The 26599-nt window shown below is 63.7% G+C and overlaps 3 protein-coding genes across 19 annotated transcripts in view; all 3 read left to right on the top strand.

Annotated features, from left to right (window-relative positions):
* The window catches only part of PPP3CC (protein phosphatase 3 catalytic subunit gamma), a 79036-nt gene extending 72494 nt beyond the window's left edge, over positions 1-6542 (top strand). For 3 of the 8 annotated variants that reach the window (XM_074559319.1, XM_074559317.1, XM_074559318.1), the window contains one exon: positions 1818-6542. In XM_074559319.1, the coding sequence (XP_074415420.1) occupies positions 1818-1993 (176 nt within the window). In that variant the 3' untranslated portion in view covers positions 1994-6542. The remainder of the gene's footprint in view (positions 1-1817) is intronic. The other 5 variants (XR_012583848.1, XR_012583847.1, XR_012583846.1 and 2 more) reach the window with 5 other exon arrangements.
* Positions 6543-8491: 1949 nt separating this feature from the next.
* Positions 8492-16776, top strand: SORBS3 (sorbin and SH3 domain containing 3). Of its 4 annotated transcripts, none has more exons than XM_074559040.1 (19): positions 8492-8642; positions 11232-11365; positions 11448-11553; positions 11639-11862; positions 11933-11996; positions 12089-12203; positions 12280-12364; positions 12437-12478; positions 12562-12648; positions 13297-13355; positions 14421-14536; positions 14640-14719; positions 14805-14851; positions 14976-15090; positions 15165-15290; positions 15696-16076; positions 16197-16279; positions 16374-16480; positions 16567-16776. In XM_074559040.1, the coding sequence occupies exons 2-19, from the start codon at positions 11267-11269 to the stop codon at positions 16626-16628; spliced, it is 1998 nt and encodes a 665-aa protein (XP_074415141.1). In that variant the 5' UTR covers positions 8492-8642; positions 11232-11266; the 3' UTR covers positions 16629-16776. The 4 variants fall into 4 exon arrangements, with proteins under 4 accessions (XP_074415141.1, XP_074415142.1, XP_074415140.1 ...); XM_074559041.1 differs by lacking the exon at positions 8492-8642 and adding an exon at positions 8706-9212; XM_074559039.1 differs by lacking the exon at positions 8492-8642 and adding an exon at positions 9912-10252.
* On the top strand, positions 16776-26154 carry PDLIM2 (PDZ and LIM domain 2). 7 transcript variants are annotated; one of them, XM_074559033.1, is made up of 10 exons: positions 16776-17214; positions 18651-18768; positions 19238-19389; positions 19692-19761; positions 19843-19919; positions 20012-20057; positions 21694-21845; positions 22085-22230; positions 22306-22411; positions 23638-23966. In XM_074559033.1, the coding sequence occupies exons 2-10, from the start codon at positions 18664-18666 to the stop codon at positions 23831-23833; spliced, it is 1050 nt and encodes a 349-aa protein (XP_074415134.1). In that variant the 5' UTR covers positions 16776-17214; positions 18651-18663; the 3' UTR covers positions 23834-23966. The 7 variants fall into 7 exon arrangements, with proteins under 7 accessions (XP_074415134.1, XP_074415136.1, XP_074415139.1 ...); XM_074559035.1 differs by having other exon boundaries at positions 16937-17214; positions 18370-18768; XM_074559038.1 differs by lacking the exon at positions 16776-17214 and adding an exon at positions 17230-17467.
* The last annotated feature ends 445 nt before the right edge of the window (positions 26155-26599 follow it).

The following is a 26599-nucleotide window of genomic DNA, read 5'->3' as shown; positions in this document are numbered from 1 at the left end:
GATAATGTAACTGGAGGATTTTAATCTCCCAACCCAAACCATTCCATGCTTCCATGAAAAGCTCTTAGGGAGCAGAGAAATTCCTAAACCTCCCTAAAAAGAACCTCCTTTTGGGGAGCAGAGCAAATCCTAAACCTCTCTAATCCTAAAAAGAAAGAACCTCCTTTTAGGGAGCAGAGAAAATCCTAAATCTCTCCTAAAGAAAAAGAACCAGCTCTTAGTGAGTAGAGCAAATCCTAAACCTCCCTAAAAGGAAAGAACCTCCTCTTAGGGAGCAGAGCAAATCCTAAACCTGTCTTAAAGAAAAAGAACCTCTTAGGGAACAAAACAAATCCTAAACCTCTCCAAAAAAACCTCCTCTTAGCGAGCAGAGCAAATCCAAAACCTCCCCAAAAAGAACCAGCCCTTAGGAAGTAGAACAAATCCTAAACCTCCCTAAAAACAAGAATCTCCTCTAAGGGAGCAGAGCAAATCCTCAACTTCTTAGGGAGCAGAGCAAATCCTAAACCTCCCCAAAAAGAAGAACTTTCTCTTAGGGAGCAGAGCAAATCCTGAACTTCCCCAAAAAGAACCAGCTCTTAGGGAGCAGAGCAAATCCTAAACCTGCCCAAAAAGAACCAGCTCTCAGGGAGCAGAGCAAATCCTAAACCTACCTAAAAAGAAGAACCTTCTCTTAGGGAGCAGAGCAAATCCCGAACCTCCCCAAAAAGCAACAGCTCTCAAGGGAGCAGAGCAAATCCTAAACCTCCCCAAAAAGAACCTCTTAGGGAGCTGAGCAAATCCCAAACGTGCCGAAAAAGCACCAGCTCTTAGGGAGCAGAGCAAATCCTAAACCTGCCCTAAAAAGAACCAGCTCTCAGGGAGCAAAGCAAATCCTACACCTCTCCAAAAAGAACCAGCTCTTAGGGAGCAGAGCAAATCCCAAACCTCCTCAAAAAGCACCAGCTCTTAGGGAGAAGAGCAAACCCTAAACCTGCCTAAAAAGAAAGAACATCCTTTTATGGAGCAGAGCAAATCCTAAACCTCCCCCAAAAGCACCAGCTCTCAGGGAGCAGAGCAAATTCTAAATCTCTCCAAAAAAAACCTCTTAGGGAGCAGAGCAAATCCTAAACCTGCCCAAAAAGCACCAGCTCTTAGGGAGCAGAGCAAATCCTAAACCTACCTAAAAAGAAGAACCTTCTCTTAGGGAGCAAAGCAAATCTTGAACCTCCCCGAAAAGAACCAGCTATCAGGGAGCAGAGCAAATCCTAAACCTGCCCAAAAAGAAAGAACCTCCTCTTAGGGAGCAGAGCAAATCCCAAACTTCCCCAAAAAGAACCAGCTCTCAGGGAGCCAAGCAAATCCTAAACCTACCTAAAAAGAAGAACCTTCTCTTAGGGAGCAGACCAAATCTTGAACCTCCCCAAAAAGAACCAGCTCTTAGGGAGCAGAGCAAATCCTAAATCTCTCGAAAAAGAACCTCTTAGGGAGCAGAGCAAATCCTAAACCTGCCCTAAAAAGAACCAGCTCTTAGGGAGCAGAGCAAATCCTAAACCTCTCCAAAAAGAACCAGCTCTTAGGGAGCAGAGCAAATCCTAAACCTCTCCAAAAAGAACCAGCTCTTAGGGAGCAGAGCAAATCCCAAACCTTGCCTCCAGCTGCTCCCGAACACGCACTGGCACCTCCAAATCCTCCCCAAAGAATCCCCAAACCCAGCCCGGTGCTTTCTGTCCCCTCCACCTGTCCCCGTTGGTGTCTGGCGTGTGCTGGAGGGTTCCTGCGGGGTGAATTCCGTCCTGATGCTCACACCTGCCCCCTGTGCTCGCTTCCCTCCGCAGCCATCCGCGGCTTCTCCCCGCAGCACAAGATCCGCAGCTTCGAGGAGGCGCGGGGGCTGGACCGCATCAACGAGCGCATGCCGCCGCGCAAGGATTCGCTGCACGCGGACGGCCCCGTGAACTTGGTAACCTCGAACTCTGCGGACAAGAACGGCACGGGCAAGAAACCCCAGTAACGCCAGAGGATCCAAAACTTCATGAATTTTATTTATTTATTAGCGGGGTGGGGTGGGGGCAGGGGGAGAAACCGACTTCACCCGGAGGCACGTCCATAAATCCAGTCCGCATCCGTTCTGTAAGAAAGCGACCATTTTGTAATTTTTTTTTTTTTTTTAATTTATGTTCGATATATATAAAAATGTCCTTTTTTTTTTTTTTTTGAGTTAGAAACCAATCCAACTGCTAGAGCATCCCGGGAGTGTTGTGCTGTCCAGCTGCCCTCCCCGAGAGGCCAAACCTCTGCTGGGGGGTGTTGGATTAAAAAACAAAAATCAGTCAAACCAGGCAACTTGGGTCGTTGGCTTTGGCACAATTTGGACTTAGCCTGAGCTTTCCAAAGCAGGTCCTTCCCTTCAGGATACGGTTGGGTTGGTTTTCCTTTACACACCTGTTTTCTTCCCTGATTTTTCCCTGTTGTTTTCTTCCACCTCTTGCCTACCTGCAGCTGCTGCTTTAGCAACCAATTCCCTGGGAGGCAGATTGCTGGGATCCATCCCTCTTTTCCAAGGTGACAGCCAGGGGTAGCTCCAGTGTTATTAACACCAATCACAGCCCCTTTTCCTTCAGGATTTCAGCTTTATCCCAAAGGAAAACCGGGAGAAGGTGGGGGAGCTGCTGCCCCTTGTTGTGGCTCCTCCTCTTGGAGCAGCCAGTTTGTGCAGCAGAATTCCCTTGGGAATCCCTCTGATTCAGAGCAGAGGAATTATCTCTGCTGTCTGATGATCCCTGGGAAAGCTGCAGGGCAGAGTTTTAAAGGAAAAGGGGGTGATTTACACCCTGCAGGCTGCAGCTCCCCCATTCCCCGCTCTGCCATCAGCCCTTGCTGAGCAGTTTGGGGTGTTGGGGACAGGGTGGTCCCTCAGTGTCACCCCCCTGTCCCCCCAGGGTGTGTGGCTTTGGGCATCACCCACCCCTGGCTGCTCCAGAGGAGCCATGGGCAGCTCTGCCTTTCCCAGCAGCTGGAGCAGGGGATGGCTGATAAAGGTTTGGGATAAGATTTGGGCACTGCTGGTTCTGGGAGATGTGGGTGAGTGCTGGTGACAGGACAGCCCCTGCATTGGGGAGCAGGGAGGGCTTGGAAGGCAGAACCGAGTGGATGTGGCAGAATTTTGGCAGAGAGTTCTGGACAGGGATCCTGGGGGTTCCCAGGGAACACCCCTGGGTGTGGTCAGGGATTTTGGAGTGGGAGCTGAGCATTCTGTCACTCTGAGCGTTCTTCACTTAGACTGGGAGTGCTGGGGAAGGCTTTTGTGGGATTCCTGATGGTCACTTCCAGTGAGAGCTGTGCAGGGTTTTATGGGATTCCCATTGGTCACTTCCCACATGAGTTGTGCAGGGTTTTATGGGATTTGCATTGATGACTTCCCTGTGATCTGTGAAGGGTTTTATGGGATTCCCGTTGGTCACTTCCCACATGAGTTGTGCAGGGTTTTGTGGGATTCCCATTGGTCAGTTCCCTGTGAGCTGTGAAGGGTTTTTGGGATTCCCATTGGTCACTTCCCACATGAGTTGTGCAGGGTTTTTGGGATTCCCATTGGTCACTTCCCACATGAGTTGTGCAGGGTTTTGTGGGATTCTTGCTGGTGACTTCCCACATGAGTTGTGAAAGATTTTGTAGGGTTCCAGTTGCTCAGTTCCCATGTGTTTTATGGGATTCCCATTGCTCAGTTCCCATGTGTATTATGGGATTCCCATTTGTCAATTCCCATTTGTTTTATGGGATTCCCATTGCTCAGTTCCCAAGGGTTTTATGGGATTCCCATTGCTCAGTTCCCAAGGTTTTTATGGGATTCCCATTGCTCAGTTCCCATGTGTATTATGGGATTCCCATTGCTCAGTTCCCATGTGTTTTATGGGGTTCCCATTGCTCAGTTCCCATGTGTTTTATGGGGTTCCCATTGGTCAGTTCCTGTGTGTATTATGGGGTTCCCATGTGTTTTATGGGATTCCCATTGCTCAGTTCCCAAGGGTTTTATGGGACTCCCATTGCTCAGTTCCCGTGTGTTTTGTGGGATTCCCATTGCACAGTTCCTGTGTGTTTTGTGGGATTCCCATTGCTCAGTTCCCATTTGTTTTATGGGATTCCCATTGGTCAATTCCCATTTGTTTTATGGGATTCCCATTGGTCAATTCCCATGTGTATTATGGGATTCCCATTGCTCAGTTCCTGTGTGTATTATGGGACTCCCATTGATCAGTTCCCATGTGTTTTATGGGATTCCCATTGATCAGTTCCCAAGGGTTTTATGGGATTCCCATTGGTCAGTTCCTGTGTGTTTTATGGGATTCCTATTGCTCAGTTCCCATGTGTTTTATGGGATTCCCATTGCTCAGTTCCCATGTGTATTATGGGACTCCCATTGATCAGTTCCCATCTGTTTTATGGGGTTCCCATTGGTCAGTTCCCAAGGATTTTATAGGATTCCCATTGCTCAGTTCCCATGTGTTTTATGGGATTCCCATGTGTTTTGTGGGATTCCCGTTGGTCCCTTCCCTTCCCAGCCGTGCCCATTGCCTGCAGCTGAGGCAGCAGCTCCTGGAGCCCCCCCCTCCAGCTTTCCCTGTCCCCCTTGTCCCGAGCTCTCTGCAGGCAGGGCTGAGCCTCTCCAGGGGATCTTTGCCAAGGCTTTCCCTGCTTGTTGCCGTCTTCCCTCGGCGGTTCCAGCGCCAGAGGAAAAACAGCAACTTCCCAGGAAGCTTTCAAATTGTCTTAGGATCAGACGTCACCTAATCCCACGGGGCTCTTTAGGATTCTGTGAGCAGACCGCTGGGTTTCCACACTTTTCAGTCACATGCCTCCACTTTCCCCTCTTTTTTTTTTTTTAATTCTTTTTCTTTTTTTGGTTGTTTTTTTTTTTTTTCCCTTTGATCCCTTTATATTTTCCACGCCCACCGCTTTGCGAGATGTTTGGAGCGAGCTTCTCTCCCCCCAGTCCGAGGAGTGGGGCCAAATTGCCTTTTGTCTGTGAGTATTTCTTTGTCCTTTCAGGGCCTCCTGTGAGCGGTGAGCCCGTGTGTGGTACCCAGGGCTGCCCGTGCATGTTCGGGCGTGTTGTGCTGACCCAGGCTGGGATCTCACCCAAGCCAGCCAGGTTTTAGTCGGGATATTTGGGATGGGAATTGCGGGACCCCGAGCCTGGCACCCCTCTGTTCCCAGCGTGGGGGGGTCAGCAGGGCCCTGCCCATCACACAGGGGGATTTGCTTTGCTGGCAGTTTGTCCCCCCACCCTCTTCTCCTGCTCTGGCATCACCAATTCCCCCTCCTCAAAATCTTTTTGGTCTTTGTGCTTCATGGTTTGGGGGCTCAGATCCCACCCCCTAATGATTCTTGGAGCTGGTGGAACTGCAGCTTCCCAGTGTCCCAGCTCTGGAAAAGGGCTGGATGTTCATTGTCCTGGTCCTGGAGAACGTGGCCAAGGGGTGGAATTTTTGTCCCCCCTTATCCCTAGAGCTGCACTGTGCCACCCTGGAGACGGTGGCCAAGGGCTGGGTGTTGTCCCTGTGGCACCCACACGTGTGGCTGTCACACTGCCAGCTCCCCTGTTCCCTTTGAAGCACTTCCCGAGGGGGTGAGGAGCAGCGATGGGGCTCTGGGTGCTAATTACCCCCTCAATTAATTAACGCCCCCTCTCCATGCCGGGCTTCCCCTGCCACCGCCCCCAGCCGAGATCCCCCCTCCCCTCTTTTGGGGACAGCTTGGGAGCAGAATTCCCTGCCCCGATCCCCACCACAGCAAACCAAAAAAAAAAAAAAAAAAACACCAATCCAGAAACGCCCCCAAACTCCCCCTTTTCCTCCTTTTCCCCCCAAATCCAGCGCCTCGGGGCTGGGCTTGTCTCTGACCCCTCCTCTCCGAGCTCCCGCCCGTCCCTTCCCCTCCCCGGCTGCCACCTGGAGCTTGGACATCCGGGATTGAGGGGACCCCCGAGCCGAGGGAGCCCCCAAATCCAGGGAAAGCCCCCACCTCCCCGCAGCCTGGGTTTTTTTGCATGTTCTAGCAAGGTGCATGTCCAAGGAGGGGAGTCGGCAATGGGGCGGGTGGTGGGTTGAGTTCAAGCTTAATTTTCTTTTTTGGGCTTGGGAGAACCCCTCTGGCTGCCTCTGGCACAGATCCCACCTGGCCAGGGGAGCTGGCAGGGATGCAGATCCCACCAAACCTCGGCCAGGGGGGACCTGAAGCCCTCCAGGGGTGCAGTGATGGTGATTTCAGGGTTCTCGATGCTGAAGGATCATACGCCCGTTGCCTGGAGACTGCCTCCTTTTTAATTTTTATTTTTATTTCTTGCTTTTTTTTTTGTTTTGTTTTGTTTTTTTTTTTTAGTTCTGTTGAAAGGAGAAAAAAAATGGTGAAAATGTTATTTATTGGCAGAAATTATTTAATATAATTTCTTTTTTTTTTTTTTGTGAAACAAGGAATGAATTTGTTAGAACTGTCTCGATGTAAATCGGAGTCATCTTTAAGGAGGAAAAAAAAAAGAAAAAAAAAGTTAAAAATTGACACAGTCACTGCGCTCCACTGTGATTTTTTGGGTGGCTGAGGGGGTTCATTGCTGCCAGAAGGGAGGATTTGGGGGCTTTTAGAGGCTCTCCAGGGCATCTCCCAGCCCCCAGCACAGGCATTTGGAGATTTGGAGAGCTCTCAGCTCCTGCTCCTCGTCCTTCCCTGGGTAAACAACGCGGTGCCAGCAGCGACAGGACGGGATGTGCCAGCTCTTGTTCCACCCCAGCTCCTTCCTTGTCCCTTCTGGGGGTGTTCCCTCCACAGAGAGGATTCAGGGAGCAGCCCTGGGGTCGGGATCTGGGTGGATCCTGAAAATTCCACAGGTCCTGCTCAGGGATCCCTTCCTGCATCATTCCCAGGGAGCTGCTGTGGCTCCCACTCTGCCTCCACATTGGGATCCATCCCCTCTTCCCAAGGAGCAGCAGAATATTCAGGATGAGCTCTGGAGGACTCCAGGCCGTGATCCCAATCAATCATCCCAATTCCTTTGGGAATTCAGCGCCACCTCGAGCTCAGCTCACCACGTGCTCCCGTTTCCCACCTGCTCCTCCCCGCAGCATTCCCGCTCCCAGGGCACACCTGGGTCAGGACGTTCCAGATCTCCCACTCTTTCTTTTCCTGGGTGTTCCCACCCAAACTGGGGAGCCCCCAAGCCCCAGCACCACTGGCAGACCCTGCACTCAACACCCAGTGGATCCAACCCCAAAGTTCCACAGATCCTGCTCAGGGATCCCTTCCTGCATCATTCCCTGGGAGCTGCTGTGGCTCCCACTCTGCCTCCACTCCTGGCATCCATCCCCTCTTCCCAAGGAGCAGCAGAATATTGAGGATGAGCTCTGGAGGACTCCAGGCCGTGATCCCAATCAATCATCCCAATTCCTTTGGGAATTCAGCGCCACCTCGAGCTCAGCTCACCACGTGCTCCGGTTTCCCACCTGCTCCTCCCCGCAGCATTCCCGCTCCCAGGGCACACCTGGGTCAGGACGTTCCAGCTCTCCCACCCTTTTCCTGGGTGTTCCCACCCAAACCGGGGAGCCCCCAAGCCCCGGCACCACTGGCAGACCCCGCACTCAACACCCAATGGATCCAACTCCAAAATTCCACAGGTCCTGCTCAGGGATCCCCTCCAGCATCATTGCCTGGGAGCTGCTGTGGCTCCCACTCTGCCTCCACTCCTGGGATCCATCCCCTCTTCCCAAGGAGCAGCAGAATATTGAGGATGAGCTCTGGAGGACTCCAGGCCGTGATCCCAATCAGGAATTCCTTCGGGCTCAGCTCACCACGTGCTCCCGTTTCCCACCTGCAGCATTCCCGCTCCGGATGCATCCAGGGCCCTCCCTGGCCAGGATACTCCAGCTCTCCCACCCTTTCTTTTCCTGGGTGTTCCCACCCAAACTGGGGAGCCCCCAAGCCCCAGCACCACTCACTGACCCCGCACTCAACACCCAGTGGATCCAACCCCAAAGTTCCACAGATCCTCTCAGGGATCCCCTCCTGCATCATTCCCTGGGAGCTGCTGTGGCTCCCACTCTGCCTCCACATTGGGATCCATCCCCTCTTCCCAAGGAGCAGCAGAATATTCAGGATGAGCTCTGGAGGACTCCAGGGCGTGATCCCAATCAATCATCCCAATTCCTTTGGGAATTCAGCGCCACCTCGAGCTCAGCTCACCACGTGCTCCCGTTTCCCACCTGCTCCTCCCCGCAGCATTCCCGCTCCGGATGCATCCAGGGCCCGCCCTGGCCAGGACGCTCCGGCTCTCCCACCCTTTTCCTGGGTGTTCCCACCCAAACTGGGGAGCCCCCAACCCCCGGCACCACTCCCAGACCCCCGCACTGGGCACCGGGGGGCTCCGGGCACATCCCTGCCCAGGGCAGCATCCCTGGGAGCATCCCCAGGCCCGGCCGCGCGTTCCCGGCTGGCATCGCCGCTGAGCAAACAGGAAACACTCGCCCTTTGTTAATCCCGGCCCGGGCTGCGCGTTAAATATTTATCTGTGAGCGGAGGCTGGTGCTGGGAGCCGCGGGGAGGGAGGGAGGGACCGAGGCAGGGCCGGCGCTGGAGGCTCCTGGCCGGGCACGGGGGCGCTGCGTGCGGAGCGGGAGGTGAGCGGGGATTTGGGCACCCCGAGGGGGGCTGGGCTGAGGGTGCCGCTCCTGGCATCGCTGCGACATCGAGAGGTGTCACTGGGTGGGCTGGAGGGGATTCGTCACCCCTTGGCAGCAGGGATGGGCTCGGAGTCCCCTCTCGCTGGGTTTAACCCTCCCCGGTCCCGCTGCCATCCCTGCCCTCGTCACCCCGCGATTTGCCAGCAGGGTCAGCTCCTTGTCCTCGCCACGGTGTCCCAGCTGGCAGCAAGGAGCTGCCTCATTCCCAGGCATTGGGGCGGGGGAGGACACCCTGTCCCCTCTGTCCCTGTGTCCCGTGTCCCCTGTCCCCTCTGTCCCCTGTGTCCCGTGTCCCCGGTGTCCCCGGGCGCAGGACCGCAGCCAGCCGGGGCTCCTGCCATCGTGCCCAGCAGCAGCGGAGGGCGGTGGCCTGGTGGGGACCGAGGGGTGGCAGTGGAGCCACCATGGCCCTTGGAGCTCACGTGGGAGCTCACGGGATGAGGAAGGGCTGGGGCGGCCCCGTTTTGGGGGTGTCAGCACTTTAGGGGAGCAGGAAGCGGCCGGCGGGTGAGTGGGGGGTGCGGGGGGACACGGGGGTGTTCTGGGGGGACCCTGCCCGGGTTCCTCAGGGATGGGCGGACGGAGGGGATGGTGCAGTGGGGATGGGGGCTCTGCTCTGACTGTGCCCCACACCAGGGCTTGGGTGGGCACGGGAGCACAGATCCCACTCCCAGGAGCACAGATCCCACTCTCCACTTCAGCCCTCACCTCTCAGCATTTCCCTCCTCACCCTCTGCCAAAAATCCCCCAAAATCCCCTTCTCCATCCGTGGGGAACCGGTGACCCTGGAGGGGATGAGGTGGGACACAGGGGGCTTACATGGGGGTCCCCAGCGCCCAGATCCCTGGGGGATGAAGAGATTGAAGGGATGGAGGAATGCAGGAGATGGAGAGATGGAGGGGACGGAGGGGATGGAGGGATGCAGGGGATGCAGGGTCACCCGTGGGAAAGCGGCCGGCAGCGGGGATGGGGCTCTGCTCTCCCCATGCCCCATCCCGGCTCTCGGAGGCGCTCAGGAGCGCAGACCCCGCTCCTCCCCTCAGTCCCGACCTCCACCCGGAATTCCCTCCCGGTCCTTTCCCCAGACCCCCCCGAGCCCGCGTCTCCATCGCGCCGGGGGGCGGCGGCGCCGGGCTCGCCCCGTTTCGTAAGCGGGGCCGGGTGCGCGGGAACGCGTGCGCGGGGCGTGGGATGAGTTCAGCCTCTTGGCCCCATTCCCTGGATCCCATCCCTGGAAATGTCACTGGAAACTCTGAATGGGCCGGCCCCGCTCCAGAGCTGGGGGGGCAGCGCACCCCGGGGGGGGCCGGGGCACACGGGGACCCAGCGGCGGCCGGGACGGAGCCGGTGCCTCCCGACCCTCCCGGGGGATGCTCCTGGGGGGCTCTCCTGGAGTTCCATGAGCTGAGGGCCTCCCCGCTCCTTCTCCCCGCCAAGTTCGTGCCGTGGGTTTTCCCTCCGTGCCTCTCGCAGCTCCGGCCCGCTCGCCCCGGGGCTCCCCAGAACCCCGGAGCTTCTCGGGGGGCACCGCTGGCACCGCCCACGAGGTAAGAGCTGGATGGGGGACCCCGAGGGGACCCCCGGGACAGGTTTGGGGGGACAGGAGAAGGATGGGGCCGAGCCCCGTGTGGGGCTGCGCTGGGAATGGCGGGGAGGTTTTTGGGGTGCCCTGTGGGGAGGGGAGCCTGCACCTCACTTTGTGTGCCCCGGGTCCTCAGTTTCCCCACGGAGATGATTAACGTTAATTACAACCTCGGGGCTGCCGAGCCTCCAGCGATGCGGGAACTGAGGGGTCGCCAGCCCGATTTGGGGGTCCCACACACAGAGGGCGCCCGGGAGCCCCCAGGACCCCCCGTTTGAGGCGGGGTCTGGCACCTGCGAGCGCCGGTGCCGCGGTGGGGACGGAGCCCAGAGCACGCGTGTCCCCCAAAGGCCCCGGAGCTTTCCCTGGGGTGTCGGGAGGGGCTCCGGGGGTCCCGTCCCCCCCCAGCCGCCCCCCGGCCCCTTCCCGCTGAGTCACAGCCCGGCCGCGCGTTCCCGGCTCCCCGTTCCTCCGTCCCCTCTCCCTTTCTGTTTGCGCTGCAGGGCGGGGAAATATTTCTGCCCTGTCGTGTTCCCGGCGCTGGCAGCGCTCCCGGGCGGGCGACGCTGCTGCCGCCACGTGCCCGGGCGGGAGGGCAGCGCTCCGGGATGCCCGGCATGGGATGGGAGCGCGGCGCTGCCATCGCCCCCCGAGCCGCTCCGGGCTGAACCATCCCTGCCCAGCCGGGGCAGGCCGAGGGGCGGGGGTCTGGATTGGCGTGGAGAATGAGGTGGGGACCGTGCCAGGGCTGGTTCTGAACAGGAACAGCCCCTTCGCTGAGCTGGGGACGCTGCCACCGCGGTTGTCACCCCCTGTGCCTCGGAATAACCGGGGACGCTCCCAGCGGGGCGGCTGCGGCTCCTCCGAGCTCCATCTCTCCGCCAAAGCCTGGGAATGCCCAGAAAGCAGGGACGCCATGAGCACCACAGCCGCTTTTCCCACAGGGCATCCCCTGGGCACCATCCCGCGCCCCCCGGCCATGGCGGGCCGGCTCCTGCCCCCCGACACCAGCCCGGCCCTGGGGGTGGAGGACGTTCCCCGCCTCCTCCCGGCCCCGCAGGTGTCCCCGCAGCACAGGGTGAGTGGGGCTGGCACATGCTGGGGGATCCGGGGGGGCTGCAGCCCCCGATGCTTTGTGCCAGCCCCTCCCTGTGCCACAGGTGCCCGTCATCCGCCACCGCGGCTCCAACACCCTCAATTTCCACTTCCACGAGCCGGAGAGCCGCGGCACCGCCCAGAACAGCCCGGGAGCTCCCAAGAGCTCAGGTACGGAGAGCCCCGAGCATCCTGGGGACACCTGGGGACATCCCCCGGGCTGTGCCCACCTGAGCCGTGCCCACCTTGCCCGCAGTGAATGAGTGGTACCAGACCTGGCCAGCCAAGGAGCCCAAAGCCCCCATTCCCCAGGCGCCCGCCCAGCCCAGCCCCAGCCCCAGGGCCGCCCCCGCCTGCCCGCGGCCCCCGGGCTGGTCGGCGACCTGGACCAAGGACAGCAAGCGGCGGGAGCGGCGCTGGGTGAAGTACGATGGCATCGGGCCCGTGGACGAGACGGGGATGCCCCTGGCCTCTCGCTCGGTGAGTGGGGGCGCAGGGCGGGGGTGTCACCCCGCTGTCACCCCCTCACCACCCCACCGTGTCCCCCCAGAGCGTGGACAGCCCCCGGGACTGGTACCGCAGCATGTTCCGGCAGATCCACCGCAAGCTGCCAGGTGAGCCCGGCTGCGCGGGTGGGCACGGAGCGGGCACGGGGTACACAAAGGGGCTGGCACGGCCCGGCCCCCGCTCACCTCCCCATCCCCAGAGCCCGACTGGGACACCCATTCCTGCCCCACCACGGCGCCTCCATCGCCCCCCAAGCCGCGCAGGAGGGGCTCGGCCCCGGCTGAACCCCCCGGGATGCCCAACGGGATGGACTGGTGAGCCTGGCACAGGGACGGGGGTGCCCACAGGGTGAGTGGGGCTGCGCTGGCTGAACCCCCCCGTCCTCCACAGGACCCGCTGGGGCGGCACCGCTGCCACCGCCGAGCCCGGCAGCATTTTTGACTACGAACCAGGGGAGTTCTGTCCGCGGGAGCAGGTAGGCAGGGCTGGCACAGGGTGAGGGGTGGGCCCGAGGTGGGCACACCCTGAGCGCCCCCTGCTCTTTCAGAGCCCGGCAGCAGCGCGGCCGAAGCGGGCTCAGTCCATCGAGGTGAGGAGCTGGGGGTGGCAGCGGGGCCCGGTGCCCGCGGGCAGTGCCAGCCTGGCCGCCACAGCCCCGAATTGGCCGTGCAGGTGCTGCTGGAGCAGGAGCTGGAGCAGCTCAGCGAGGAGCTGGACAAGGACATGAGGGACATGGAGACGCGCCGGGCACCCCGCCAGGTACCCCCGGGCCCTCCTGCTGCCCCTTGGGCACCCCAGGGCATCCAGGTGTGGGCACATCCAGCTGTGGCAAATCCAGCTGTGAGCACATCCAGCTGTGGCAAATCCAGCTGTGGGCACATTCAACGGTGGGCACATCCAGCTGTGAGCACATCCAGCTGTGGGCTGGCTTTGTGCAAGGCTTGGGCATGCACATGGTGGGATGCACATCTGGATTAATGCCCGGGTGGGTGCATGCACATCTGGGTGCATGTGTGGCTGGATGTGTGCGCAACTGGATGTGTGCACAACTGGATGGATGAATGGATGGATGTGTGCACAAATGGATGTGTGAACAACTGGATGGATGGATGAGTGCACGGCTGGAGCCCTGCACATCTGGATGCCTGCACGGAGCTGCATGCACATCTGGATGTGCGCACACCCCGGTGCCTGCCTGGCTGGCTCCGCGCACATCTGGCCCCACGCACGGCTGCTCAGCAGCCCTTGCAGCCGCGGCCGTGGGGCTTTAGGACCCAGCCCGCCCGTCCGTCCGTCCGTCCGGCGCTTTATTGGCGCAGCCGAGCTGGACTCCTTCGCTTCCCGCCGAGACTCGGCCTCCTGGATGATTAATTTTTCTCTCCCACCCCCTCCCGCTCCTCCCGGCAGAGCCCGGCGGCGGCTGCTCCCACCGCTCGCTCCCCTGCTCCGGCCTCCCCGGCTGCTCGGTGAGTTCCGCGGCCGCTCCCACCCCCAAACCGAGGGGGCGAGGGACGGGACCCCGCTCTGGGGGTGGCGGTCGGGCTGTCCCTGCAGCGCCCCGCGGGGTGGGAGCCCCCCGGAATCCCCACGGGATCCCCGCACGGGTGGGAGCGGCGCCGGGCCGGCTGCCCGCAGGGTGGGACGGGGCCGGAGCGGGGCTCAGCCTTTCCCCCGGCCCCGAGCAGGGAACGCCGTGTCCCGGCCTTTGGCTCCGTCCCAGGGGAGGTGACGGCGCTCGGGTTCCCAATTCCCACCGCTGTGTCCCCGCGGGCACGGGGAGGGGACAGCTGTGCCGGAGCACCCCGCGGTGGGATGGGGTGGGCACGCCGGGATGGGGTGGGCACACTGGGACGGGGTGGGTACCCCAGGGTGTCCCCACAGACCCCTCTGTGCCCCGCCAGCAAAACAAACAAACCAACCAACAAACAAACAAACAAACAACGAACAAACCAACGAGTCCCTCCGCTTGCAGGACCCACCGTAACCCCCAGGGGCGCACAGGGCGGGGGTTCCCCCCCTCCCCAGCCCCTCCTCCGGCTTTGGGGGGCGCATTTGGGCTCTTTCAGCGCCCCCCGGAGCGCGGTTATTCATTAGCCCTCCCCGGCGTTTCCTGCTCGGCCGCAGCGGGGCCGCGCTGCCGGAAAACTTCGGACCGGTCCCGCTTGGCTGCCCCGGGAGGAGCCCCGGGAGCGCTGCAGAGAGCAGGGCCGGGGGTCCTGGTTCTGGGGGACCCCAGCGCTCTCACACTGGGGTACCCGGTGGTTCTGGGCCGTGGGATTCTGGGGTCCTGGTGCTGGGGGACCCCAATATCCTGGTTGATGGAATTCAGGGATCCTGGTGGACCCTGAATTCCTGGTCTGTGGACCCAGGGGTTCATGGGATAAAGGGGCCCCTGATGTGCTGGTCCATGCAATGCACAGGACCCCGATGTCCTGCTCTGTGGGACACAGGGGTCCTGCTCACCCCTAAGGGCAGCAGGGTCAGCGCAGGGAGGGTTCACGGCTCTGCCCTGAGCCACTGTCCCCCCTCAGGAGCCCCCTGTCACCCCAGCGGCTGTGGAGCCCCCCTGGCACCCACCACTCAGCTGCCACCCCCAGCATGGAGCGGGCTGGGCTGGGGCTGGCCGGTGACCGGAGCCCTGGCAGAGGTGAGACCCCCTTGAGCCCCCTTTGATCCCTCCTTGAGCCCCCCTGAGCCCCCCTTGAGGCCCCCTGAGCCTCCCTGAGACCCCCACACCCCACTCTTCACAGACACCCTCAGGCCAGGGACCCTGCCCAGCCTGTCGGACCTGGGGGAGCCCCTGGAGGCCGTCAGGAGGGAGGAGAAGAAGGTGAGGCTGGGCTGTCCCGTGCCATGGGGGGTTTGGGGTGGTGGGACTGGGGGTGTCCCCTGTAACCCCTCCTGTCCCTCCCCAGATGAAAGCTGCTCGCCTCAAGTTCAACTTCCAGGCTGAGTCTCCCAAGTAAGCGCCGGGGTCACCCCTGGGGTCCCTCGGTGACAGAGGGGGACTGGGGGAGCCCTGGCACTGCCAGCCGAGCCGGGGCCGGGTCTGTGCCCGCGGGCAGGCGTTACAGTGTCCCTTGCAGGGAGCTGACGCTGCAGAAGGGCGACATCGTGTACATCCACAAGGAGGTGGACAGGAACTGGCTGGAGGGGGAGCACCACGGCCGCGTGGGCATCTTCCCCTCCAACTACGTGGAGGTGAGCGCGGGCCGTGCGGGGGCAGCGGGGCCGGGGGGCGCTGGCGCTGCCCCTCACCCGCGTGTGCCCCCCAGATCCTGCCGCCCACCGAGGTGCCCAAGCCCATCAAGGCTCCCACGCTCCAGGTGCTGGAATACGGCGAGGCGCTGGCGCTCTACAACTTCCGAGGGGATGTGCACGTGGAGCTCTCCTTTCGCAAGGTACGGCGGCTCCGTGCTGGGCCATCCCGGGCCGTCCCGGGCCATTGCATGCTGGGCCATCCCGGGCTGTTCTGTGCCTCTCTGTGCTGTGCCATCCCTGGCCGTGCTGTGCCTCTCCGTGCTGTGCTATCCCAGGCCATTCTGGGCCATACCGGGCCGTTCCAGGCTATCCCGGGCCGTTCCGTGCTGTGCCATCCCGGGCCAATCTGTGCCTCTCCATGCTGTGCCATCCCGGGCCATTCCGTGCCTCTCTGTGCTGTGCCATCCCGGGTCGTTCATCCTGGGCCATTCCGTGCCTCTCTGTGCTGTGCCATCCCGGGCCGTTCATCCCGGCCCGTTCCGTGTCATCCCGGGTCGTTCATCCCGGGCCATCCCGCGCTAACCCGCCCTCTGCTCCCGCGGCAGGGCGAGCGGATCTGCCTGGTGCGCCGGGTGAACGAGAACTGGTACGAGGGGCGAATCTCGGGCACCAGCCGCCAGGGCATCTTCCCCGCCACCTACGTGCAGGTGCTGAAGGAGCCGCGGGTCAAAGCCACGGCCGAGGACATCCCCGCCTCCCCCGGCCCCGCCAGCCCCCGATCCCCGGCCCTGCAGCGCTCGCCCGGCCCCCGCAGCCCCCAGGCTCCCGCGGGGTCCCCCCGGGAAGCCAAGCGGGGTCCCGGCGTCGGTGCCACCTTCCCCCCGTCCCCAAAGCTGCCCCACGCTGGCACCCCCAGCCCCTTGGTGGCCTCTGCCAGCCCCCCACACCCTGCGGAGCCGCGGCGTCCTGGCTGGAGCCCCGAGCAGGTGAGTGCCCCTTGCCCTGGCATTGTGCCCCCCGCCCTGGCATTGTGCCCCCTGCCCTGGCATCATGCCCCGGCACTTCTGGGGCTGCGGGTGCCACCCTGACCCCCCGTGTCCCCACAGCGCCCGACCCCGGCGGTGGCACAGAGCAGCGCCCGGCCCGAGCCCGCCCCGTCCCACAACGGCTCCGAGATCCGGTGGACTCCGTAAGCAGAGCCAGGGGCGGCCCCGGGCGCGGTGTCCCCACGAGGGTCCCACCCGTGTGCGTGGGGTGGGCTCTGCCCATGGTTTGTGTCGCAGGTACCGGGCCCTGTACCAGTACCGGCCCCAAAACGCCGACGAGCTGGAGCTGCTGGAAGGGGACAGGGTGGATGTCATGCAGCAATGCGACGACGGCTGGTTCGTGGGTGCGTGGCGACCTCCTTGGGGACAGGGATGAGGACAAGGTGCCCCCCTCACCGCTCACCGCCTCTCCGCGTCTTTGTACCCGCAGGAGTGTCCAGGAGGACGCAGAAATTCGGCACTTTCCCCGGGAATTACGTGGCGCCGGTGTGACCCGCGGCCGTGGGGACCGCGGGGGCTTCCCCGTGTCCCGCCGTGTCCCCGCCGTGTCCCCGCACGGGGATGAAGCGCCTCCAGCTCCCTCCCGCCCCTATGGGGCTGCTTCTAACAGGGACGGATCCCCCAGCGCGGGGTGTCTCCCCCGCCCCAGTGCCTTAACGCGCCCCCTCCCCACCGCTGCCCGTGCCACCGGCCCGGGATCGCCCCGGGCTCTGCCCGGTGCCGGGCCTGACCATGACGGTCGCGCCCCGCCATGCGGGTCCGTGTCCGGGAGTCGCCTTCGCTTCTTTTCCGTCATTAAAGCTCCGCTCAGCGCCACTCTGAGAGTGCCGGGATTGGGGAGGAGCCGCTCCGGGACCCGTCCCACCGGAGCCGTGGGCGGGGGCGCTGCGTGGGGCCGCGGGGATCCCCCCACGCCCACGGGCGGGCCCGGGGCGGGCCCGGCGCCGCCGTGCGCCCCGTCGGGGAAGGGAGGGAGCTGTGCCCGCAGCCCGGCCCGGCTCCTCCCGAGGAGGCGGCGCCGTCCCGGGGCCGCGCTCGGCTCCGCAGCCCCGCGGGGCCGCCCGGCTCGGCCGCCCCGGTGAGTGCGCGGGGGGCGCGGGGGGGTCCGTCCGTCCGTCCGTGCCTCGAGGGTCCCGGTGCGCGGGCAGGTCCCCACTGTGTCCCCGGATCCTCGCCAGTGCCAAGTCCTCGTGTCCCCGGGTCCCGGCGCCTCCTGGCATCGCCCGTCCCCGCCGCCCGCCCCGCGGGTGCCAGGCGGCACCGCCAGACACGGCGGGCACAAAGACATCGCTGTGCGGCGGGGACAGAGCCCGGAGGCAGCGGGGACACAGGTGGGGAGCGGGGACCGAGGAGGGGAGCACGGAGAGAGCTGGGGACGGAGATGGAGAAGGGGTGCAGGAGGTGGAGAAGGGGTGCAGGACACGAAGGGGAGGTGCTGGGACTGGAGGAGGGGTGCAGGGATGGAGAAGGGGTGCAGGAGGTGGAAAAGGGGTGCATAAGGGAGAGGTGGGGTGCAGTGTCTAAAGAAGGGCTGCAGGGTCCACAGAAGAGGTTCAGGGCTGTCGAGGGGTCTGGGGTGGGTGCCCAGCTGCGTGTGGGGGTCCCCGGGCTGCCCAGGGATGCCGAGCGGGGCTGGGCATGGGGAGGGGGTTTGGGGTTTGGGGTTTCCTCCCGGCGCTGGAAGCCCAGCCCAGGAAATTCTTCCGGGCAGCCTCTCAAGCCCCTCTTTGTGCTCTTGGGATTTTTAACATTCCCGGCGGCTGCGGCCGGGGTGCCCGGTCCCAGATGGGGTGCCCAGTCCCAGATGGGGTGCCCGGTCCCAGATGGGGTGCCCAGTCCCAGATGGGGTGCCCAGTCCCAGATGGGGTGCCCGGTCCCAGAGGGGGTGCCCAGCTCCCCCAGGCTGTGCCGGCATGGGTGGGATGGGCTCTGGGGTGGATTTAGGGGATGCTGCTGCCCATTCCCACCCATCCCATGGGATCCAAGGGTTGCGCCGCTCACCGGGGCACCACGGGGACCCTGTGCCACCCCCGGGGACCCTCAGCGTCCTTCACCGCTGTGCATTTGCTGTGGGATGAAGGACTGGCGCTGCCGGTCCTCGCTGGGCGCTGCTGTGGTGCAGCAGGACCCGTCCCTCGCTGCCACATCCTCCCCTCCAAACCCCGCTCAGCTCTGCCAGGCCACAGCGCCGGCCTTGCTGCCAAGGCTTCACCAATTTCCTGCCTTGCTGCAGCTCCTGGGAACGACCTTGGCTGTCTCAGCTGCACCGCCGGGTGCCTGGGACCCCCCGGGCCCGGGGAGGAAGGCGCCAGCGCTGGGGACAGGAGGAAGCGGCGGTGGCTGCTGTCACCCTGCGAGGACCCGGGTCCCCTCCCCGGAAGGAAAGCACCCTCGGGGTGCGGCGGGGACAGGGAGGCCCTCGCTGTGTGGTCTGTGGGTAGGAGGAGGGGGGGGTCCCTCTGCCTCATCCCCTCAGCACCCGGCATCGCTGACACCTCGCTGCTGCCCGCCCAGAGCCGCCGCTGCCATGCCGGTGACAGCGACAGCGACAGTGACACTGCCCGGCCCGGCCCCGTGGGGCTTCCGCATCTGCGGGGGCAGAGATTTCGGGAAGCCCATCGCCGTCTCCAAGGTAGGAACCCCCCGTGTCCCCCGGCCTGGGGAGAGCCGAGGGGCTCGGGGCTGGCCTGGGGAGCGGATCCTGTTTGGGGGATCCTGTTTGCTGTCCCTGGGGGATCCTGTTTGGGGGATCCTGTTTGGGAGATCCTGTTTGGGGGACCCTGTTTGGTGTCCTTGGGGGATCCTGTTTGGGGGATCCTGTTTGGGGGATCCTGTTTGGGGAATCCTGTTTGCCACCCTTGGGGGATCCCGCTCCGTAGGAGCGGCCCCAGCGGCTCCCGCAGCCCCTGGGCCGGGCCGGGCCGTGCCAAATTCCCGAGTGTTGTCCCCAAGGCCGGGGTCCCCTCCTGGCAGAGGGGCTGGTGCTGTTCTGGCAGGCCCTGGCCATTCCAGAGGGAGGGAACATCCCATCGCAGCAGGGCGGGGTTCGGGGCGTGCTGCGCTGCACCGGTGTGTCACTGTCCCTTGTCCCCTTGGTGGAGGTGACGGAGCACGGGAAGGCGGCCGCGGGTGACCTCCGCCCGGGGGATGTCATTGTCGCCATCAACGGGGAGAGCACGGCGGAGATGCTCAACGTGGAGGCGCAGAACAAGATCAAGCGGAGCGCGGGGCAGCTGCGGCTGGAGGTGCAGAGGTGGGTGCTGGGGCAGCCCCGGGTGCCAGCGGTGTCTGGGGGTCCCCAACCACGCGTGTGTCACTTGTTCCCCCCCTCGGTGACTCTTGGGGTGGTGCCATCCCCATGAGAGCCCGTCCTGGCTCTCTAATTAATGAGTCGGGTGCTAACGAGGCCGGGCAGCGCTGGCAGTGGTTACCTGAGGCCAATTGGGGATGGAGCTGCTGCCTCTGCAGCTCCGGGGCTGCGGGAAGGGTCCCACCGTGCTGTGCTCGGCGTTTTGGGGCTCCTGGGGCAGATCCCAAACCCTGCTGCTCTCTCAGGTGCCCGGTGCCATCTCCCAGCGTCACCAACGGGGACGCCTCGCTGGAGGGGTTGGCCACGCGTTTCCAGGTGAGCCCCGGGAGCCCCTGCACGCTCCAGCCCCACAGCCAGGGCTGGTGGCAGCTGCTGGTGTCACCCTCCCCTCCCCAGGACACGCTGCAGGTGCCGAGTGAGAGCCAAAGGGCCCTGAGGAGCCCCGACCCCAGCCTGGCATCCCTCAGTGCCAGGTACGGCTGCGCGGGGCTGTGTGAGGGCTGGGGGTGAGGAGGGGGCTGGGGAGGGCCAGGGACCCCCCTGATGGCTCCGTTCTGTCCCCCAGCTCACAGCCCTTGGAGCAGGAGTTCACCTGTCCCGGCCTGAGCCAGGTGAGCTTGAACTGGGGGCCAGGCAGAGCTGCTGGGGGAGCATCTGTGCTCCAAAACCCTTTGAACCCGAAAACCTATCCCTCTGTGAACCCCCATTTTAAGTCCCAAACCTCCTTGCTTCGAACCACCAAACTTTGCTCTTTTGCACTGCTAAACCTTCCCCCACTGGGCCTGCAAATCACCTCATTTTGAGCCCCAAACCACCCTCCTTTGAGCCCCAAAACCACCCCACTCTGAACCCCCATTTTAAGCCCCAAACCTCCTTGCTTTGAACCACCAAACCTTGCCCCTTTGTGATGCTAAACCTTCCCCCACTGAACCCCTAAACCACCTCATTTTGAGCCCCTAAACAACTGTCTTTTGAACCCCTAAACCACCCCACTCTGAGCCCCCAAACCACCCTCTCTGCCTCCCCACGGCCCCGTCCCCGCTGTCCCCGCTGTCCCGGTGTCCCGGTCTGCGGTGGCTGTCGCGGGTGTCCCCTCCCCGCCGCGCTGGCAGCGCCCCCGGCCCCGCGGGCACCGCCGCACCTGCCCGGGGATGTTTTGCTCCTCTTGGCAGCGGCGCCAGCCTGGGGAGGCCAAACCAGTTTGGGAGGGCCCAGCCCCGGTGCCGCCAGCCCGGGGCTCTGGGGTGTTGGCCGGGCAGGGACCCGGGCCCGTGGGACACCCCGGGATGGGGTCGGGATGCGCCGGGATGGGGATGGAGATGCCCCGAGTGGCTCCTCCAGCCCCGAGCTCAGTGCCAGGGTGCCCTCGGCCGCCCCATCCTCCCTGCGGGCAGCCGCTGGCTCCGGCCTTGGCGTCTCCCTCCTTTCCTCCCTCCCCGCTTTCTCTTTTTCTTGTTTTTCAAGCCCAAATTGGGAAGCAGCGCGGTCCTTCCCAGCTGCCTTTGGCCGCAGCCCCGGCCGCCCCTTGGCTGCTCCGGCCGCCGCTCCCTCCTTCCTCCCGTTCCAGCTCCTTGTTTGCTTCGCTGCCGGCTCCGAGGGGTCCCTCCCTGCCCCACAGGGTCCGCAGGGTTGGGGACACGAGGGTGCCATGCCCGGAGCCCTCACCCAATGCCCTGTACCCGAGGGATGGTGAGGGGATGGCGGCCCTTGGGTCCATCCCATTCTTCCTCATCTCCTCGCCTTGGATGAGGACGAGGCCCGGCTCCCCCCATGCCTAATTTTAGCTCATTTTAGCTAATTTGAGCTCATCCCACAAAGCCTCGGTGCTCCCCTCTCCCTCCCCGCGGGTCCAGCCAGGGGGTCCCCATGCCCTGTGCCCACCCCGGGGGGTTCGTTCCCATCTGCGGGGCAGCTGCTCCCGGGAACATCGGGAACAAACATCGGGAACAGGAGGAACATCGGCTTCCACTTAGCCGGGGAGGGCTCCGCTTCCCGGCCCGCTAAGCAGGAGCAGATGAGGGGAGGGGACGGGCTCAGGCTCTGGGTTATGGGCTGGGGGCGCTGCCCTGGCCCCTCTGGGGGTCCCACCGGTCCCATTTGGGGTGGGAAGGAGAAGCTGCAGCCCCACGGAGCATCCCTGTGGCCTGGGGGCAGCTCTTGGAGCTGTCCGGGTGTCCTTGGGGTGCCTGGGGGGACAGGGAGGCTCTGTGTGCCCCCCTCATGACATCCCTCCCTTCTCCCCTGCAGGAGCGACCCCCGAGCCGCCAGAGCAGCTCCCAGGGGCCCGTCCTGCCTCCCCCTCCCCGGCCACCCTCACCGGAGCCCGGAGCCCCCCAAAGCCCCTGGGCAGCCCCCCGGGAGAGGCGCCTCTCCTCCCCCTCCTCCAGCGCCTGCCTCAGGTACGGAGCGGGCTGGGGGCTCTGGGGGCCCAGCCCCGTGTCCCCACGCGGGTTTGTCACCCGTGGGTGCTCAGGGAGCCCGGGGAAAGGGTTAACTCACCTGCAGGCAGGTGGGGCCGAGGGAGGGCCGGGCAGGCCGGGGCAGCTCCCGGGGTGGAGGGAGCAGGTGGCGGGCGGGCTCTGGGGTGGATCCCGGAATTCGGGCGCTGGGAACCCCCCCAAAATCTCCCCACCCCCAGCCAAGGCTCGGAGCCGACCATGAGGCGCTTGGAGGAGGACTCGGAGGTTTACAAGATGCTGCAGGAGAACCGGGAGCTGCGGGCGGCCCCGCGGCAATCCAGCACCTTCCGCCTGCTGCAGGAGGCGCTGGAGGATGAGGAAGGAGGTGAGGGGGGCACGGGGGGCGCGGGCAGGGCTGGCACGGGGGTGGCACGGCTCTGATGGCCTCGTGTCCCCCCAGCAGGTCCCGCAGCCCCCTTCCCCAGCGGCCTCTCGGCCGGGGCCCGCAGGCCGGTGGCCGGAGTGCAGAAGCTGCACGTCTGTGAGAAATGCGGGAGCAGCATCGCGTGAGTGGGGCCGGGGGCTCGGGAGGTCCCGGGGCGTCCCGGGGGTGGGGCTGTCCCTGCCAGCCCTCCTGGCAAAGCCAAAAAGGGGCTGCGCTCAGGCAGGGCAGGAGCTGTCCCTGACATTGCCCCCGGCAGGGATAAAATAATCCGGGGTGTGGCTGGGGCGGGACCCACCCCTGCTGTCACCGCCGGAGGGCTGAAAATGGGGGGGATTGTGGGGTGGGAATGGGGCTGGGGGCCCAGGGCAGGATCCATCCTTGCCATTGTCCCTTCAGGGTGAAAATGGGGCGATTCCGGGGTGTGAGTGGGGCCAGGGTAGGATCCATCCCTACCATTGCTCCTTCGGGGTGAAGATGGGACTGTCCTGGGGTGTGAGGATGGATCCAGGCCAGGATCCATCCCTGCCATTGTTCCTTTAGGGTAAAAATGGGGCTTTGAGTGGGGTCCCGGGGCAGGATCCATCCCTGCAGTCACTCCTTCAGGGTGAAAATGGGAGTGGTCCCGGGGTGAGTGGGGTCAGGGCAGGATCCATCCTTGCCATTGCTCCTTCAGGCTGAAAATGGGGTCAGTCCTGGGATGTGAGTGGGGCTAGGGTCGTCCCAGGGCAGGATCCACCCCTGCTGTCACCGCCGGAGGGGTGAAAATGGGGGGGATTGTGGGGTGAGAATGGGGCTGGGGGCCCAGGGCAGGATCCATCCCTGCCATTGTCCCTTCAGGGTGAAAATGGGGCCGTCCTGGAGCGTGAGTGGGGTCAGGGCAGGATCCATCCTCACCATTGCTCCTTTAGGGTGAAAATGGGGCTGTCCTGGGGTGGGAGTGGTCCCAGGGTAGGATCCGTCCCTGCCATTGCTCCTTCAGGGTGAAAACGGGGGCAGTCCCAGGGTATGAGTGGGGCCAGGGTGGTCCCAGGGCAGAATCCATCCTTGCCATTGTTCCTTGAGGATGAAAATGGGGCTGTCCTGGGGTGGGAGTGGTCCCAGGGCAGGATCCATCCTTGCCATTGCTCCTTCAGGATGAAAATGGGGTGGATTGTGGGGTGGAAATGGGGCTGGGGGCCCAGGGCAGGATCCATCCTCGCCATTGTTCCTTCAGGGTGAAAATGGGGACGGTCCGGGGTGTCAGGATCCCGGGGTCAGGGCAGGATCCACCCCCGCCTGACCCCGGCTGGGAGGGGACCCTGGGGACACCGGGGGTGGCTCTGCTGACCGCGTGTCCCCCCGCTGCAGGACACAGGCGGTGCGGATCCAGGACGGCCGCTACCGCCATCCCTCCTGCTACACCTGCGCCGACTGCGGGCTCAGCCTCAAGATGCGCGGCCACTTCTGGGTGGGGGACGAGCTGTTCTGCGAGAAACACGCGCGGCTGCGCTACCAGGGACCCCCGGGGGCGCCCGTGTCCCCCTCGGTGTCCCCCCGCTCCTGAGCCCCGCGAGTGGGGTCACCCCGATGTCCCCAGGGCTGTCCCACCGCACCGGGCTGAGGGATGGATGGGATTTGGGGGGACGCGACGCCACCGCCCATCTTCACCCCTTGGTGGGTGTGTGCGAGGAGCTGGGTGAGTTCTCAGCTTGGGACATTGGGGAGGGGTCGCTTGAGCACGTGGGGACCGCGAGGGGCTGGCACCGCTTGAGCACTGACTGCAAAGGGCTTCTCCGAGGAATTAAACCAGGTTCTCTTTAAATATAATATATATTTGCTCCACTGCCGTGTCTGCTCTGTGCGGGGACCCCAGGGCAGGGGGAAGGGGGTTCGACCCCAAACCCGGGGTGCACACAGGGACCCCCAGATCCCTGAGCCCCAAACCCGGGGTGCACACAGGGACCCCCAGACCCCTCAAACTCGGGGTGCACACAAGGACCCCCAGACCCCTCAGCCCCAAACCCGGGGTGCACACAGGGACCCCCAGACCCAAACTTGGGGTGCACACAGGGATCCCCCAGACCCCTCAGCTCCAAACCCGGGGTGCAGACAGGGACCCCCAGAGCCCCTAAACCCAAACACAGGATGCACACAGGGACCCCCCAGACCCAAAGCCGGGGTGCACACAGGGTCCCCCAGACCCCTGAGCCCCAAACCCGGGGTGCACACAGGGACCCCCCAGACCCCTCAAACCCAGGGTGCACACAGGGACCCCCCAGACCTCTCAGCCTCAAACCCGGGGTGCAGACAGGGATCCCCCAAACCCCTCAACCCCAAACCCCGGGTGCAGACAGGGACCCCCCAGACCCAAACCCGGGGTGCAGACAGGGACTCCCAGACCCCTCAGCGCTGCTGCCTGTACCCGGGGTGGGGTCCGGGTGCTCCGGTGCCGCTCCTTGTGCTGCTCCCAGAAGGTCAGGGCTGCCCTCAGGCCTGGCTGCCCCTCCCTGCGGCCCTGGGAGGTGTCCGGGTTTATTGGGGGCTGTTGGCCGAGGCCTTTGTCCCGCTCCAGGTGCTCTTATCGCGGCTCCCCGCCCTCCGTGCCCGCCTGCACGGAGATGGCTTTGCTGTTATCTGGCCTTTGCTGTTATCAGGGCTTTGCTGTTATCTGAGATTCGCTGTTATCAGCGGCCTGGGAGAGACCTGTCCCTTCCCCTGTCCCTTCCCCTGTCCCTCTGCAGCAGGGACAGCCAGGACCGCCCCTCCCCTCCTGCCTGGGCTCTCACGGGGCCTGTTTGGGGAGCGCCACGGCCCCCCGTGCACCGCGGGCTCGGACATGGAGCTCTCACCATCGAATTCCCAATTAACCAATCACCCCATCATCGAATTCCCAATTAATCAATCATTCCACCATCGAATTCCCAATTAATCATTCAACCATCGAATCCTCAATTAATCATTCCACCATGGAATTCCCAATTAATCATCCCAGAGCAGCAGGACCCCTGGAAGTGTCCAAGGTGCCCCATGGCAGGGGTGGCACTGGATGGGCTTTAAGGTCCCCACGCAACCATTCCATGGCTCTGTGACACCCAGGCAGGGAGGATGATGATGATTATGATGATGATGATGATAGTCCTGCCCTCCTCCCGCCCTCTCCACGCAGGAAAAAGAGGAATAAACGCTCGGAGCCCTACACGGATAACACAGCTGAGGCTGGGGGCGAAGGGGCTGCGCGGGCAGGGGGCGGCCCCGCACCCCCGCCCCGCCCCGGGGCTGAGCCGCCCCCCGGCCCTGCCCCATAAAGCAGCGGAGGAGCAGCCCCGGTGCTCCGTGCCCCGTTCCCGGTGCTCCCGGCCCGGTCCTATTCCCCGTACGTCCCGAGGATGCTGCGCCGCCGCGGAGCCTTCGCGGTGCAGCCGCTCCGTGCTGACCCCGGTGAGTCGGAGCCCCCCCACGCGTCTGGCTGGGCTGGGGGGGTCCCTCGGGGTCTCCAGCCTGCACGGATCATGCTGGATCCTCAGGGATCTCTGCCTTGAGAGGTGTCTCTGCTGGAGAGGGAGCCTGGGCTCCGTGGAACCCCAGTTTGTGTTGTCTGTGCTTGAGAAGGATCTGGGGGTTCCCCGGACCCCCCAGTTTGCGCTAAAGGGGGTCCCCGGAGCTCTGGTTTTCATCCCACTCCCTGCTGGGAGGGGCTCAGTCTACCGGCTGTGCTGGGAATTCAGGTTTTCCCTTCTCATCTTTGGGCTGGTGTCCCCAAATGCGGCGCGGGGATCCCCAAAACCCAGGGCCCACCTCCGTGTGTGCCGGGACACAGCAGCGTCTGGGAGGTACCAGGGGCTGAGCTGGAGCTGCCAGCGCGGGGGGCACCCCAGGAGGAGCTGATGGGACCCCCACGCCCGTGGGGCTGCGGTGCCACCCCCGTGGTGGTGCCCCTCGGCACGTGGGCTCCTGGAGCCTGTGGAATTGCGGCGTGTGGGATCCGGGCTGCTGGCAGAGGCCAGGGAGCTGCGCTGGAGGGGCTGCCCCCCGGAATTCCTGGGATTCAATCGTGCTGGGGCGGACGGGCTGCTCCGGGCATGGCTGGGATTCAATCCCACTGAATGCGGGTTGTCCCGGGGCTCCCCGGCTCCCCTCGGCCTCCCCAGCCCCCGAGGGATGCACGGTGAGTGCTGAGGCTGCAGCAGGGGCAGGAATTTGGGAGCACCGGGACCCCCGAGTGGTGAATTCAGCCCACGCCGGAGCCCCGAGTGAGTTTTGCGGAATCCGGTGGGATGCAGGCGGCGCTGGCTGCCTGCCGGCGCCCAAACCCTCTCTCCTCCCCACTCCT

This window comes from Zonotrichia albicollis, chromosome 26 (genome assembly GCF_047830755.1).
Source record: "Zonotrichia albicollis isolate bZonAlb1 chromosome 26, bZonAlb1.hap1, whole genome shotgun sequence".
NCBI classification, from domain to species: domain Eukaryota; kingdom Metazoa; phylum Chordata; class Aves; order Passeriformes; family Passerellidae; genus Zonotrichia; species Zonotrichia albicollis.
The sequence above is the reverse complement of the archived record's forward strand: the minus strand, read 5'-3'. Positions and strand labels throughout refer to the sequence as shown.

What these genes read in the sequence shown, in the direction of transcription:
- SORBS3 (XM_074559040.1), top strand. Translation starts at nt 11,267, where the DNA reads ATGGCGGGCCGGCTCCTGCCCCCCGACACCAGCCCGGCCCTGGGGGTG. An exon ending in GATCCACCGCAAGCTGCCAG is followed by an intron (nt 11,997 to 12,088) that starts GTGAGCCCGGCT and finishes CCCCATCCCCAG; the next exon opens with AGCCCGACTGGGACACCCAT. An exon ending in TCCCCTCCAACTACGTGGAG is followed by an intron (nt 15,091 to 15,164) that starts GTGAGCGCGGGC and finishes TGTGCCCCCCAG; the next exon opens with ATCCTGCCGCCCACCGAGGT.
- PDLIM2 (XM_074559031.1), top strand. Translation starts at nt 17,941, where the DNA reads ATGGGGTGCCCGGTCCCAGATGGGGTGCCCAGTCCCAGATGGGGTGCC. An exon ending in AGCCCATCGCCGTCTCCAAG is followed by an intron (nt 18,769 to 19,237) that starts GTAGGAACCCCC and finishes CCCTTGGTGGAG; the next exon opens with GTGACGGAGCACGGGAAGGC. An exon ending in GCTGGAGGATGAGGAAGGAG is followed by an intron (nt 22,231 to 22,305) that starts GTGAGGGGGGCA and finishes GTGTCCCCCCAG; the next exon opens with CAGGTCCCGCAGCCCCCTTC.